Below are 16,997 nucleotides of genomic sequence, written 5' to 3'. Positions count from 1 at the left end.
TCCACCAAGAAAAAAAAGGTATATTTTTATTTCAAGTTCAGAGTTGTTGTTTTTTTCTTTTCTTGCGATTGTGAGTTTATATCTCAAAATTCTGACTTTTCTTCTCTTTTTTTTCTCTTCTCACAAATCTGAATTTAATCACAATTAACTTTTTTTTTTCTTTACAGTGAGTAAAGATATACTGTAAGCTTGCAAAGAAGTTAGCATTTCCATTCATCTCAATGGAAATTTCAGCAGATGCTAACAGGCCTTTCTTCAACCCTACCACTTTCCTCCACATTTTTTTTCCCCCTCACTAGAAGGATCAGACTTTCCCGGTCCAACCCCCACAGATGGAATGTCTGAGGGAATGCCAAACCACAGAATGCAGCGGAGAGGGAAAAAAGATGGCTGAGGAATCCACTGGATATTTCAACTGCGATGGGACACTTCACAGCAGCCCCGCAGTCTTCAGAAGACTCTAAACAAACCTAAACTAAGGATAGACAAGAAGTGGTGGGCCTAGCTTTCCTAATAACAAGGATACAGCGAGGCTGTAATCTTGAGCATGTGTGACCTCTGACCCCTAAGAACCCGCCAGCATTCTATGAATGTTGGTTGGGCCACAGTGAATGACCTGAGGTGCTCTGCCAATCAGCACAAACTCATTCAGCCCCTCAACTAACATGTTCCAGAGAACAAGAATCCCACACAAAAATGCTAGAGCCACACCTCCCTTTAACACAGCACATTTCACAGCATACTTAGACAATCCAGTGTGGTTAAGAGACATGTTTTATTCTTACATAGATATATACTGTATTCTCCATAAGAAAAATGATACTTTCATGAGTACTGAAGAAGGTCTAGATGTTTTCATCCATCAGGCATTATTGTACCAAACATGGTAAGGCTAAATCAGGTATATAATGCCCACCTTTAACAATCTAAATCATTTCAAATAGTTAAAAACAGGTCCTGTTCTATACTGTTTTCCTTGCTCTTTTACGGAGTAATATTATATTACATAAGTATAACGAGTTCCAAACAGAAATAAAGACTGACTTTTAAACTCACAAAGGATGATGGTTAAATGATTGGTGTTTTTCCAACATTTGACTGGCTTTTACCAGAAAGCCCGCTGAGCTCTTTCCTACCTGGTGAGGTGATTCCTCACAATGGATCGACATCATGAATAAATCATAGCAAGTGCATTAATTAATTGATTCCATTCCCTGTGTGCACCCAGACTAATGAGGAAACCCAACAGCAAACCAACAGCACACAGAGGCAGTGGTATCAGGTGATAGAGTCATTGACATCCATCTATAACAGCACAAAAAATTTAAGTCCCCTTTAAGTCTAGACCTCTCCAATTAGCTTCATGTCTTTCTGTGTCTCAGCCTCCTATGGGCCACTGTTGTGGCCCAATCGACTCGTCTCGAAACCTTCCAGTGGTGCAGTCAGACCCTGCAGGTCACCATCACAATACAGACCCATCATTCAGTTCCACTGTACCAATTACAGCTTGTCTCCTGCCTTGAGCCGAAGAATATCAGCACTGACTTAAGGCCATCTGTAATTTTCACACATGCATCGTACAAGGCTTTAGCTCATCCTAGCGTTTTCAAATGCTTGGTCATCAAAGATCCTAAAAAGCTATAACTTTCATTTATAAACACAATTCATGTCCACATATTAAAAAAATGCAACTTTTAAATGCATACTGGTGGTTAAAAAGACATCAATATCCAAGGACATTCTCTATACAACACTGTCTAATTTCAATATTCAGAGTTTATATTAATGGAGTTTAGGAAAGGAAATCTCCACAGTTTGATTCAAAGGGCACATTGATATCTGGGCCGGCTCTTGCAGAGGGTCTGCTATTGCGAGGCTACCATGGCAACCGAGACTTGCTGTGTCATGAAGCCCTCGAAGGAAAGCAATGCCAGACAACTGAATGTGATTATGTAATTAACCAGATGTGAAGGGGGAGGGCGTCATCATAGCCATTTTCAATTAGAGCAAGCAGATTAAACGTGGATGCATGTTAAAAGTCCAATTTTGTTCTCCAGGTTTACATGTGAATTGACATAGCAGGCCAAAAACTAAAAAAAAAAAAAAAAAACATTAAAATGCATAGGACCAGTTTAGAACATTAGAAAAAAATAACTCTCTCTATATATATTTATATAAATAAATATTATATATATAAATAAATATTATATATTTATAAAATTATATATATATATATATATATTTAAGACAATTAATATAATTGTAGACAATTTTATACTGTATGTCATTTATCTCTCAATCTCATTCTAAAAAAATTTATATACATTTAAAAAAATATATAAATAAAAATGTATATAAAATGAATATACTTGTACACAATAAAATATATGTTCGAATTTATTTTATTTACATGTATTCAAATTAAATCCATTTGAATAAATGCTACAAACCGGACACTACGTACAATTGTGAAATGAAATCAGCATAATTGCCATGAAAATAAATGCAACAATGCAAAAATAAATAATCTTAATGGTCCAGAAAACAGTCCTCATTTTCTTTGTTATTTTTTCTTTTGATTTTAGAAATACATCTTACTCTTTGCCTGATTAGAAACTGATATGCTATAACCACCGTACAACATTACTTCAAGTACAGCAGACCACTTCAGCTTCTTCTAGGTTCAGTTGGAATGTCCAAATACAGATAAACATGTAGGTACAGTATAAACACCTTGAAGGTGGGCGGGACTCCTGCTGACCGACAGGAAGAATGGAGCTGATCACAAGGGCTTAATCTTAATGCAGCATGTCAGAGGGGCCATCTGCACAGTCAGTGGGGGTTTTGGGAAGTACGGCAGCAGTGAACAAAGCAAACCTGCTCCCTTCTCGCTCACTTTCATTAGCCACACACAGCATCCAAAGCAGTAGAGATTCTAAACATAAGGCTTAAATGTTCAGAGCATCTACCTACTGTAGTACAGCAAACCTTTTTTCCAGTCATGGACCTGGTAGAAACATCTACTGTATATGCCACCTCTTTTTCCTCTCTCTCTCTCTCTCCAATCTGTTTGTCTCAATGCCTCTCATAATCCAACTTTTGAACTATACCGAGTGAGGGAGAGTGGGACCGTGAAGTAGAGGAGATTCTGAATAGAGGATTCGGTTCATTCCACACCTATCCTGCATGACCAGACTCATATAAGGGGCTACCTCATCTGCCAAAGAGCATCGGCTCACAGTCCCGTGGTGAGAACGCATAAAAATATGATCTGTCATACCTGCATTCTTTCTTCTAGACTTTTACTACCTTGCTCATGGGTTGTTCAAGATTAAGAGACCAAATATAAAAGTTAAATCTTGAATCTCTTAATCTTTTGTTACAGCATGTTGATTTTTGTCCTCCTGTCTAATATGGCACAGCAGCATTACATACGGTTCTGCTCCATTATGATCCTACAGTGTAAACACACAGCATATTGTATGACACAGTCAGTCTGCTGTGAGTAATGATCTAATTATCTATTACATAAAGAGTAAAAACAGCCCACAAACCTTAATCGGGCTAAGCAGGATGACAGGAAGCATTGAATAAGAAGATCATGCAAAATATTTTCATGGTTCTTAGTCACTGAGCTCAACATGTGATGTTTATTTCCATCTGAGAGCGAGTGTGGAGCTTGATGACCCCTGACTCCACCCTTGAACATCTGCTACCCTTCTAAGTTACATTTACTGACATGACACAGCAAACAAACCCCTACACTATCTGTTCTCATCTCATCTGACTCAAACATTTTGGATTAGGAACAAACAGTCTGACTGGAACAGTGAATATTAGTGTGGGCGGAACTTGGCTGTGCAAAGTGACACTACTTGATAAGGAGATTGTGGGATTGGGGTGCGATTCTTTGGACCTTTTACAACACTTCTACAGTAAGCGCATCAGGAGCCACATCTGCCATCTGTTCTCAGGTCCTCAGAGAGCAGAGATACACGCTTATGGAAAACACACGTTTGGACTGGCTCGGTTGCTTTGTTTGAAAAGATGCACTCACATCATAGTGCTTTCTAATGCTGGGAATGTCACGGCAGATGTTCACAATGCACTGGAAGAAAAAGACTTTTAAGGACGTAAAGTAAATTTTGTTCTCTATATCTATTCTATAAAATTATTATTAACCATTATATATATTTTGACAATACATTTAATTTAGTATGCTCATTTCCGCAATTTTTACATTTTCTTAATAAACGCTAATAATTATTAACACTGTTAAATATAATCTGTAGCAAATCTCAAATTAAATATCCATTTTCATACTGTATTTTATATTGTGATGTCTAAATTCACTTTAAGCATTTAAAACAACCCATTTTAATTTTTTTTCTTTCATTATTTAAGACACAAAAATTTTACATTTTTTACTATTTAAAAAAAAATTAATACAATCAGCCAAATTAAAAATAAATAAATATATATATATATATATATTATTATTATTATATATTATTAATTATTGTTTATCATATCAGCCAGAATTGTATGATACATCCCTAAATGGAAGAGAGAGAAAGCATGCTCACGAATCCAGTGAACTAGAATGTGGGCTGAAGGAATGAATGAAGAGAGAGATACGAGCAGAGGAGGTAAATTAATGAACGTTGGCTGACTAAAGGGGTTTTCTGTGTCACATCTCATAATTGAACAGGTCTCACAGGAACATTCAAGCATTATTTCACTCATTCCTGCTCCTTTATCCCTCCTTTGAATGCCTCTCTCTCCTGAGAATTCGACGTGTTCATTTAACTGACCAAGGTTCTTTTGAAAATTGATCTAGTTCATCTAGATAAACCCTCTAACGACAGAACCCGACTTCATCAGTCAAATACTCCAGCTCACTGTACTAAGTCCGAGTGGGGTGTCATATGGGTTAAAAACCAATGTCTTGCACAGACCAGACTACACAAAAATGTCACCCGAGCCTTCATCAAACAGGCGGTGTGAATGAAAGGCATCAAAATGCAATGAGGAAAAATGCCCCTCATTAGCCCCACGCTTCAGCCTAGGCAGAAGCAATGCAGGGCCAGAGTCACATGCCATTTGCGTGTTAAAGGTCTATGACATCCAACTAAGTTCAAAGTTAACTTTACAGACACTGCGATGTACACACAGTCTTTTCTTAGGATGGCAATTCTTTGCCAGATATCGATGGTGAAATCTCAAACATCTTCCTGTTTAAAAGAGGTGATGGTATAACAATAACGGTTCATGTCTATGCCACATGCTGTAGACTGCAGGCCGTTAGCCTGGCTCCGCCCTCCTACGTACTTCCGCTCAATTTCATTTCCCTTCAGTACTCTGTACAAATGAAATGTACGAGAGTCTGGTAGAACCAGGCTAGCAGGCCCTGCCCTAAATGCTAAATTACAACTTACACCAGAGTTAAAATCCAGCACGAATGAAGGAGAATAAAACGGCAAATGTCAGGATGGGCATGTGTTAAACTATGGCCTGCAGAAGAGAAATGGATGTTTTAAAATGCATCATTAGTCTACAATAAAAGTCAGACTGAAAGGAAAAGAGCAGGAATCTGCAGCAAAGTCATATAGAGTTAGGTTCAAAGGTTGTCCATTTTATGTGAAAACAAAAAGATCAGCTTTTTTTTAGATTTCTCTCGGCAAGCCAATTCTGAAAACAACACCAAAAGACAAATATAGCTATTTATTAAGTGCCTTGTAATGATGTTCTTCGGTAATCAGATCCATTCTGCAAGTAATACTTTTTTTTTGTCTCGGTGCCAGGTGCACCGTTTCGTATAATTGCATTTCAGCAGACGAAGCCCTTTGGCTACCGAACACTACAGTAAAAAGACCAGTATATTTCAGCTTACAGAAGAGAAGAGAAATCACATTTAGACACTTAACTGACCAAAATCTAATCAAGAAAAAAATTTGATTAGTAAAAAAGCAACATTTGGGGATGCATGACATGTTGGTTAAATGTCAAATAAATGTAATTTAATGTATATTTAATTGGTCATGCTCATTTCCATTTTGCCAACATCTAAAACTTTAAAATCTTAATCTTTACAAAGCCTCATTTAAGAGCACTGTTAAAGGTAATCTTTAGCAAATCTCAAAAAGAACTGGTTTATTTGGAATGTATTTACTGGACATAGCTTGAATGGCTTATCAGCCAGAATTTTAATATCAATGCATCCACACCAATATTGTTTTTTTAATAAGGTGCAAGCATAACGGTCTAAAAACTAAAGCTACATTATTCCCTGCAAAATATTCTGATTCGCTCTGACAGATGTCACATTACAGAAATAAAATGCATTGTGAATATGTCTTAAATCCACGTAATCCTCCTCTCACCTGATTCTCCTCCTGGATGACTCGGTACTGCTCTTTCCACACAGCGATCTTAGACGCCTCATCCTTGCGCAGGGCACGCTCTTTTTTCAGCTCAGGGCTCCAGAAGGTCTTAATGGAGTTCATGGAAGAGCTGAGTTTGCTCTCCTTCACATCCACCTCCTTCCGCAGGAGCTCGTTCTCCCTAAGCACCTCCTTGAGCTGGGTCTGCAGGTCCATGATGGTGTTGTCCCGCGACTGGCGCAGCGAATGAGGCACAGTGGATGCAAGGGTGGAAGGCATATGGTGGTCTCCGAAAGCGATAGCATCAGTGGAAACGGAGCCGGGAGCCCCGGTGGAGATATTTGGGCTGGATCCCATGATGGTCGTTCGGACACCGTAAGGCACCCGTCCTCCTGAGCGGCCCAGCGTCATAGTGCTCTTAGGCAGGTCCGGGCCAGACGTCACCACCTCGTTGTCACTCAGGTACATGGGGCTGGATGTGGCATAGGCAGCGTTGAGAGACTGGATGTTCTCCATGGAGAGGGTTTTACCACCTGGACCTCCAGCTCCGCTGCCCCCTGAGCTGTTGGTGCGGCGGTGGCCCAGACGGGGCGAGCGAGGAAGACGAGGCGAGCGGCCGGGACTCTGATTGCTCCCCCCACTGTGGTTGCCCTCCACTTTGCCCACGGATCGGGCACTACCGTACATGGTGGTTTTGACTGGAGAAGGGCAATAGTGAAGAGAAAAGGATGATATGGACTAATTCAATTTTTTAATATTGTAAATTTCGAAAGGTCTGTGATCTACTTTTGGCCTGTTTAAAGCATTCAAAGATGCAGATGTTTCATTTTCATCATATGATTCTGGGTGTTAAATAGTGGCTGGTTTTATCCGTTTACTCTGGTCATGTTATATTCCTGCAACAGAGAGAGAGAGAGAGAGAGAGAGAGAGAGAGACAAAGAGTTAAAACCTTTCCTGTCACATTTTCTATTCAGATAATGGCGCTCATGCAGAGTTCTCCCTGGCGTCTGCTGTCTTGCACTCTTCTCAGAGAGGAAATAATAGGCTAATGAACAGGTCTGGCACACTGTATGCTTTAACCTCCTCCGCTGGACTCTATGTAGGTCACTCACATGCCACACTGTATTTACTTTAGCTCTATGGCTTCTATCCAATACCCATACTGCACTCTCAGCTCTACGTCTCTCTTCATCTTCTCCACACAGTCTTTTCCTCTGCCTTCTTCATCAGTAGCAACTTGCTTTAACATCTGACAGCTTTCATATAAATTGAGGCTGAGCTGATATCATGCAAACTTATTTTATGAGTATGATGACAACAGTCTGCATTCTGAATCTCTGATGGTAATCAAGACACGAACACCAGTTTTCTCATTTTCATATATCTTTTGGTTTAGATATTTTCAGATGCATTGCTTGAGTTAGCATGCTAACAGTATGCTGTCTTTAATTTTATCACCTTTAGCACATTGCATCTACAGAAATAATTTGACTTCCATAAGAATGAATCACTGATTAGTCATTCATTTGAATTTAACATTTGTAAAAAAAAATAAAAAAAATAAAAAAATAAAATATGCTATTTTTAAGCTATTTTTTCTAACTTTTTTAAACACTGATTGTGCAACCTGAAAAAAACTGCTTGCTTGCTTGATTGAACTCATGAGGTTTTCAGAGGCTGTGGCACATCATTTTGGGCAGATTACTTCAGTATAGCACCTGGATATATGCGTAACAGTTGCGTGCAGTTGAACCATGGCAGACATTATGTGCTTCATACAAGAGGGAAATAAAATACTAATACAGGCAATTTAATGCTTCTGCTATTGATGGGATTGTGAAACCAAATCTCTAATCACACATGAACACAGCTATGAGCTCGTTCAGAGAAGAACGGTTTATTTGAGTCCAGCCACAAGCGGCAGCTGCCTTTTGTCTTGTGTGTTTATCCCTGATGAAATACTTCATTGTCTCTTGTAAAACACATCTTTGTTTTGTAGCAATACTAAGTCACATGGGACTCATACGTGATCTCTTCTATAAATGCTACTCTATATCACTAAATTTAACTCATTTTTTAATGCAAAGGGAAGTGGTATAGACTGTTCAATTCATCTGGTTTTTAAGTTCTAGATTTTAAACCCAAAATATTTGCCACAAATGCAGCTTAAGCGTAATTTATTGAGAAGAGGCTGGCAGTGGACAGTGGAGCCATGTTTTGGTCCATCCCAAAAGCCAGGAAAATATTCAGTGAGGCTGCGATCATGCCCAAGCCAACGTACCCGCACTCTCTCATTAGGAAAGAATCTAACATCAGAGCCACAATGTGTCTCAATGGAGTAAATTTACATGAAAATGAACCAAACGTGAAATATGTCAACCGCAGACTCCCTTCAGAGTGCTCTGGGACCGGACTGTCAAACATACTGTATACAAAAACATGTCATACAGAACATGATACAAAGAATACAGAGTAAAGAGTCAAAACAGTCTGGTCTCATGTAGGAACAGTTTGCTGAAGCTGTGATAGACTCAAGTTGAGAACGGAGCCGGGTACTGATAGATGCGGAGGGGGCAGCGAGACCACAGATTTCCTTCCTCTGCTACTGACGAACGGAAGCCAAATCATTAAAGCAGTGGGCATGTCTAGCCCCGTCACATTCCCTGAAACCGAGAACATGTTTTAAATGCCTGCACTTATCTCACTTATGTAACAGCTTTTTATGCATTAATCGTCCTAGTGCTAAAATATGTAATTATAATCAACAACTGCAGATTTGACACTTTAATGACTCAAATCAGCAGAGCATAAGCGCAGCATGACAGAAACATAGATTCAAAGCGGTGAAGGCAAGACAGAACAGAGCACAACACTTCAGATAAACAGAGCAGATCTGTGAAGATCGGGACAACTAGACTCTAGAGAGAGTCATTCAGAAATAACGGGAATGTATCCCACGTTTGAGGAGCAGAGTTGAAACTGGCTTAGGAACCGACAACCCACTACGAAATTTGTACGCCACATCATTTCTACAGATTTTTTTGTTTTTTGTTTTAAACTTAATACCTAATTATTAAGAACACTTGTTTTAAAGTTACAGCCCAAAAAAGTATACTTAAGCTTAAATTAAATAATGTAAACTAAGTGAGTAATGACACTGTTCATTATTGGGTGAACGGTTTCTTTAAGAACTATGGGAGACCTCGCCATCTGGTTCGCCCCGGGCAGGTGGATTACACCTGGACAGTGGACACTTGAAGAAAAGGTACCCTCCCTCTATTTCTTTATCTCTCAATCACTCCAGCCATATCTCCTTCCAGAACAGCAATCTGCTCTGCTCTGTTCTTCAATGGGGATTTTCAATGCGCTTCATGGAACAGTAAGTTTCCATTACATTTGGCCTAAATCCTCACACATGAAAATAGACCAAAACCAATGTTTACTATAATCGCTCACAGAACTGGAAACTATAAAAGTATTAAACTTATTTTTAATATATCTGGAATAGTCTGAGTGGTATTATACAAACAAACAAAAGTAAATAAAACCTTCTCCAAATACTAAAAATTACTGTTTAAGCCTCCAAAAGTGAGAGATATCAGAGAGGAAACTAATGTGAATGGAGAATGTGAATCTAATGTGAACCACATTTTTTAAGTATTTTATTCTGAAATTGCTGTGTGATCAGATTAACCATTGTGGCCAAACAGAAAGTAAACTAAATAGTAAAAAACAAGGTTTTTCACTAAAAACGCAAACACTGAATCATAAATTTTCCTTTGAATTAAATCTTTGGCTTATACTTCTTATGCAAAAATATATTGAAAAAATACAAAATGTAAAAATGACAAGTAACAAATTAAGTTATTTATTTCAAGTAAAAAGTTAGTAGTATTTTATTGCAAGATGTACTCCAAAAATCTTTGTTTAAAAAAAAAAATGAAGTTCATAAAACTGTACCATACATTACAAAATATATCTTTAAATTATACTAATAATCAATTAAAAACACATTAAACTCACTGAGAATGTGATATTCGCTATGTTTCTTCATGTTATAATATATAGCCTGAAAAATCATAACAAATATATTGGGAATATTCATTGTATGACCCAGCCCTAGTTCTACACAGACGAGACGATAAACACGCCACGAAAGGAATGTGTTTTATTTCGCTCATGACTCACAACATAGTTAAACGGAGTCAAATCTTTTAAAGTAATGGTTTGAGTGCTGAGTCAGAATGCACGATCAAACCTTCCAAGCCCACAGCCGAAATTACAGTCAGCAACTCTCATTTCAAACTACAAAGCTGCCTACAGTAATCAATACGGTGTAAATTTAAACTAGCCGCTTGGCATTACGGTAACTTTTGGGCAAGGTCTCCTTCTCTAATCACATCTATTATGAATTGTTCTGCCCCCCTCTCGGCTCGGTTACAGCATCAGTGGGACAGTGTGTTTATAGGAGAGAACATAGGTCAGCTTTGAGCTCACTTAAAACGCTCTGCCTGATGCCTGACGGCCTGTCACTTCACATCACTGAACATCTATTCTAGACGGCAGCACTGATTCATCAGCATTCAAACAACTACAACCACGGTGCATTTCATTCAATCCACATCCACACGCACATAAACTGCTCTTCTGCCTTCTAAATCCAGATAACTGTGGGAGCATAAATCAGATATCTTACAGATATGCAACCTGAGGATCTTATTTCTAATATGGTAAAGGATGAGATGGGTGACATAACTCAATAAGCAGCCAAAGAAAACATTATATCTCTGCAAAACGACCGATATTGATATCTAGAGACCTAGTGGAGGTTGATGGTCAATATAATGCAGGCACATTCAGTCCTACGTAATGTAATTAAATGAAAGAAAATGAGATTTACTGAAAAGAAAAATTAGCACCAAAGATTATCTGTTTTTTCTATGACGCATTCCACAATGTTTGTCCAGTTGTTATGAAAATTGGGCTGACCTTGCAGCGTTGCAGTGTTTCACATTTTTCAAAGACAAAAAAAATAAAGCAACAATTATTGGAGTGTGTTTTACAAGAAAATACTATTTCATAATATTTACTTCCATGAAATAAAGAAACTACTAGCAATTTACTAGCAATTTCTGAGTTGTTTCTAAATGTCTAACTTAATTTCACTTGCTGCCTTAACTTGGTTGTGCAAGTAATTTCAACTTAAATTACATTAAACTGACTTAAATCAAGGTTTATTTCACATGATACAACGAATAAAAGAAGTTAAAATTGCTCAACTTTTTTTGATGAATTAAAAGTAAAAGAAGTTAGAATTGCTCAACTTTTTTTGATGAATTAAAAGTAATGTAAAAATTAGGTACTAATCATTCCATTTTTTAAGTGAACTATTCCTGTTTAGTGTACTAATTCTATTGAAAACAAACTGCCAGTTTTTACGCATTATTAACTCAAAATTCAGTGCCGCAGGCTGTTTTCACACTGTTCGATTGTTCATCTGAACTAGAGTTTGATTCAGTCTTCCTCCACTTGCCTTGACTCATTCACATTGCATTATTTGGCTCAGATTCATGTTGGTTTTGTGTTATCTGCTATATGATAAATCAGTGATATTTTAGTAACAGAATACTAGAATACTACTATTTTTTATTTATTTATTTAAATTTTTTTTTTACATATTTTGAATACGGTTTTTTTTCTATAATTTAAAATGTTCTCTATTTTCATTTTTGTTAAAGTTTGTCATTTTATTGTACATTTATATATTGTATAATAACATAAGAATTATTTAACAAAACCTTAGCTAGGACCTCCACATTACACATTTCTATTTCTCATACCCACAGCTTTAGAGCTACAAGCCAAAGATGTTGTTACAAACTCTTCAGCAAATACATCATTGCTTTTGAGACTCTGGATCAACTAATCAATTCTCATCTCCAGTCCTGATCTGCTAGCATGAAACGAGAGAGCCGGTGTTGAATGTGCATTTCTTCAGGTCTGACAGGTGCTTATCCCCCATCTGTCCATCTGTTTGCGAGAGTTAATTAGGTCAAAGATGGGCTCCCTGCACCAGACATGCTAAACCACGCACACGAGGGACTCTTTCTATCTGAAAGTCTGGCTTGAGTCTGGCCTGATCAGCACTGTCATTGAGTTGCTGTTGCATTTGTAGGTGTAGTAGTCATTGTGAAAGACGTCATGAAAGTGCGCTCGCTGAGATGTGTGCTATAGGAGCAGTGGAGAACATACAACTGAGGAGACATCGCACATGAAAATCAAGCCACTGCTTACATTAGCATGCTGTGCTAATGAGATTTCATATTAAAAGAATCAACATTATAATGTGATTTATACAAATTAGATTTTATATTTAAGTGTTATTAAATTATTAGTGTTTATAAAGATTAACTTCAAGTGAGTGTTAGATGATGGCAAAAGTGAACTAAAAATTTTAAAATACATGAAATTCTATTAGATATTTAATAGTAAACACGGAAATGGGAATGAGCAGTCACATTTTACATTGCATTTGCCATCATCTGACACTCACTTACAGTTCATCTTGAAGAAATTGTAAAATATCATCTTTATTGAATCTGAACATGAATATAAATTTTTTCCATCATATTATAATGCTGTGATGCCTAAATTCACTTGTAGCTTTTAAAATGACTTATATGATTTTTAATATCTAACTGATATTAAATATTTAATTTTTTTTATGTTTAAAAGTCCCGTTCTTCGTTTTAAACTTTAGTTAGTGTGTAATGTTGTTGTTAGAGTATAAATAATATCTGTAAAATTCTAAAGCTCAAAGTTCAAAGCCAAGCCAGATATTTTATTTAACAGAATTCGCCTACAAAAAACGACCTGTTTGGACTACATCCCTCTAGTTCCTGCAGGAATGACGTCACTAAAACGTTTTTTTGCTAATGCGACTTTTATGCACATCTCGTCAGTAAAAACGCTCCTGTGATTATAAGTACATCTCCAGCACGTGCGTTCTAGCCCAATCGCGTTTCCAGGAGGGTAACCTGCTCTAAGATGGTGTCAAATCACAACACAGGAACCGCTGGCACAATCAGAACTCGTTATGGATTTCTGAAGGAGGGACTTTATAGAACAAGTAAGTCATCAGCCCGTTTTTATGACAGTGAAAACAGCAGTATACAGATAGGTGAATTGTGTGAAAAATACTGTGTTTTTTACACACGAAACATGAACACATGTTATATTGCACACTGTAAACACACAATCAAAGCTTCAAAAAAGCATGAAAAACGGGACCTTTAACTGAGATATTATAATATTATATATATATATATATATATATATATATATATATATATATATATATATATATATATATATATATATATATATATATATATATATATATATATATATATATATATATTCAAGAAACATCTAAAGACTCATCTTTTTCGCCAGCACTTAACCAACTTATACTAGCACTTTTCCTTCTTTTCACTTATTTAAAAAAAAAAACAACAACCTGGCAATGCGTTCTGTACTAAACTAACTGAGACTTGTCATGGCACTTGTATACTGTCTGTTGTTGTTCTCTTGTTGACCTGACTGCTTCTATTGTTCTCATTTGTAAGTCGCTTTGGATAAAAGCGTCTACTAAATGATTAAATGTTAATGTAAATGTAAATATATCAATGGAAAGATCTCATATCAACAGATAGGCTACATTAAAATGTCTAATAAAATCTTTAAAAAATAAAGATGTCATGTTCATTTACATTTTAACTAAAAACATGTCACAAGCATCACATTATGAGGCACTAAGGACTTATAATCCAGATGCACTCTTAAACCCCATCCTTCATCGCACCACGGCTTCACCATTTCAAAAAGTGTTTCTCTTAACACACCAGATTGCATAACACATCCACATATCCAAAAGTAAAAATACATTTTTCATCAACTTCAAACCACCAACAGAACTACACCTTCCCATTGAAAGCATGCTGGTGCACGCTGACACAAAACAAACTTGCCTGCATTTCTCATTGTCCAAGAACCAGTCACCTCCCTGTATTTCTCATGTAGTACACCCTCCAGAGATTAAATAAAAACGAGGAGCAGGACAGGTCTTACAAAAGAGAAGATAGCTTATTCATATACACCGTAATCTAAGCAGTTTATCTTGATAATATTTCTCTCTATATATTTAAACAAACATATTTGCTTTTGCCACTAACCATTTTTCTCTACTAAAATTTAACAAATGGTTTTAGACAGTGCTTAGATCTTCTTTTCAGTCACCCTCATCACCAATCAGACAGCAGGTATGATCAAAACCAAGTGTCTATCACAGTTCCAGGGAAAGTTCCAGTTCTGAGAAGATACAGACACAAACCCTGAAGGCCAGAAGATATGCACCCCTTAAAAAAGAAGTGATAAAAACAAAATCTTGACCTGATTTTTAGCTATTTTTAAATTATTGGCTTTCCAAAATCTACTGACAACCTTATTGATTGTATAGTCAAATTTTGTGTGTTCAGCTGTGTTTTTAATTTCAATTTTAAGTAAATCATTTCTGCCATCATTAAATTATTTTACATATATTTGTATTAATAAATAAACAAATAAGAATAAAAAAAATACAAAATAAATGAATTTAAAAATATATATAATTCAAATAAATACATTTGTGATCAGTCATCAATCACCCTGTCAGTATTCGTCAATTAAAAATAATAATAAATGCTAGTCAAGCATGTTTGTTTGTGTATGAGTTCACAGCAGGTCAGCATGACATTACACTAATCCTTCTATATCAGTAAAACCTCAAGTCCAGCTTCCTGACACAAGCTGTCCAGTCAAACCATGACCAACACAGATACACAGGATTGATCCAGCAACATAGACCATATGTTGAGATCCACACAACAGATAAAGCAAGAAAGCACATGCTCAGCGTGGTTATCAAATCACTATGAGTCTATTCTGCTGATAATATTCACAGCAAAATGTGATATGTCATGTGACAAAAACAACCTTCCTAAAACTAGGATCAGCCACACAATACAGTACTGAAACAACAACTTAAAGCACTGATGTGAAAAACACCTGTTGGATCACTAATTAATATATATGATTGATATTTCTTATATTCAAAATACATGAGCAGCTACAATATCCAAATCATCTTAAAAAAAAGAAAAAAAAGTTTGTTTAAAAAAAGTTTAATAAATTATTTTTCCATTTAGAATTTTAAGTTACTTTTTAAAATATATTTAAAGTATTGAATAAATTAGTACAAATATTCCATGTTTCATCTATAATATGAGCTCATTTTTTAAATTACAGTATAAATACATATAATAACAGGATTATAAATATGTATTTTTTTTATTAATGTGGTTAAAAAATGTTAAGGGCGGGGCTCTTGGATCCTTCTCAGAAGAGCCAATCAAATTGTTCTAAACGAGAATCAGTCGGGAACGACACTCGATTGAACTGCCTGCAGGGTCCCTATAACAACATCCTCTGCTTTTAAACAAAACTGTTTTGTTTTGAGGGTTTGTTTTGCTCAGAAATAAACACAACTTCGTTTGGAATTAGAGTCAATGTTTCCCCAGCGGGGAGATACTTTGTGTCTGTTCTAAAGCTGAGATATTTTGTAACCGATACATGCTTTCCTGCTGACGTCACAGAGAGTAGGGAGATACTTTGTAACAATTCGCGGATATTCAGTAACCGCCTCGCGGAGGCTTTAAATCTGTTCTACGAGGGAAATATAGACCAATTAAGCAAAGTAATCAGGAATGAAAGTCTGAAATGCACATGCATGCAGTCACAGGGCTTGACACCGCCTGGGCTGAAGCTTTGGACGGATTTGGAGCGGTTTTACCACACAATAGTGTCCAGATTGCCTCACTATAGCTGTTTGTGTCGAATCATAAACTCGCCACTGGAACGAGACTCCTCTTACACAGAATATGTGTGTATTTTTTCTTCTTTTCCCCCCTCCCGTTCCACCATTGCTTACTGGCGCAACAGCGTTTCATTTTAACGATCTCTCGTGCGCATTTTGTTTAATATCTGCTTTATTTGCCTTTCTTCTAGTTTGCCTGGGCGCATACAAACGTATATAGACCGTTAGTGTGCAATATACAGATATTTCTCCACATAATCCCACACTATCAATGGGCTGTGTCCGAGCAGTTCAGACTCTTCAGCAGAGGAAAATCACTTTCAAAAGCTCCTTACCTTTTTCCACAAGAGGTTAGTCAGGTGTGGTGAGATGCCTGTGCCTGTATCTATTGTTGTAGACGGACCGTTATCACTTTGAGAGCTGATAGTCCTGTTTTACAGTACTTCTGTCGTTTTCTCCCTCTCCTTGCCAGATCTACCAGCCAGGGCGCTTCAAGTGACGTAACAAACCGGGATGCGCGCGCCCGACACTAGCCTCCATGACCGTCGTGACGTGCACGAGCTCTACTGCACTTATGCGAGGTGGCACCACATTGGATGATATGCTGGCTATTTATAGTGGGGTTCAAATGTATGAGCTAATTATATTTATTTATTTATTTAAGAAGAAGTTGACGTTTTATAGCAGTGAGTTCACATAG

At 37.0% G+C, this 16,997-nt stretch overlaps 1 protein-coding gene and 1 long non-coding RNA gene across 8 annotated transcripts in view; one reads left to right on the top strand and one right to left on the bottom strand.

Moving 5' to 3' along the window:
- Positions 1-16,792, bottom strand: part of LOC132098748 (ELKS/Rab6-interacting/CAST family member 1-like) — a 201,058-nt gene extending 184,266 nt beyond the window's left edge. For 5 of the 7 annotated variants that reach the window (XM_059504906.1, XM_059504907.1, XM_059504908.1 and 2 more), the window contains exons 1-2: positions 16,633-16,790; positions 6,384-7,279 (exon numbers count right to left, since the gene is read on the bottom strand). In XM_059504906.1, coding sequence (XP_059360889.1) covers positions 6,384-7,070 — 687 coding nt within the window. In that variant the 5' untranslated portion in view covers positions 7,071-7,279; positions 16,633-16,790. Of the gene's footprint in view, positions 1-6,383; positions 7,280-16,632 lie in introns of all 7 variants that reach the window. The other 2 variants (XM_059504904.1, XM_059504905.1) reach the window with 1 other exon arrangement.
- Positions 15,852-16,889, top strand: LOC132098756 (uncharacterized). Its single transcript, XR_009422969.1, has 3 exons — positions 15,852-16,363; positions 16,489-16,647; positions 16,770-16,889. It is a non-coding gene; the product is annotated as an uncharacterized LOC132098756 (long non-coding RNA).
- The last annotated feature ends 108 nt before the right edge of the window (positions 16,890-16,997 follow it).

The sequence above is a fragment of the Carassius carassius genome, chromosome 22 (assembly GCF_963082965.1).
Source record: "Carassius carassius chromosome 22, fCarCar2.1, whole genome shotgun sequence".
Lineage (NCBI taxonomy): Eukaryota > Metazoa > Chordata > Actinopteri > Cypriniformes > Cyprinidae > Carassius > Carassius carassius.
Note: the sequence above shows the minus strand (reverse complement) of the source record. Positions and strands in the feature narration are given on the sequence as shown.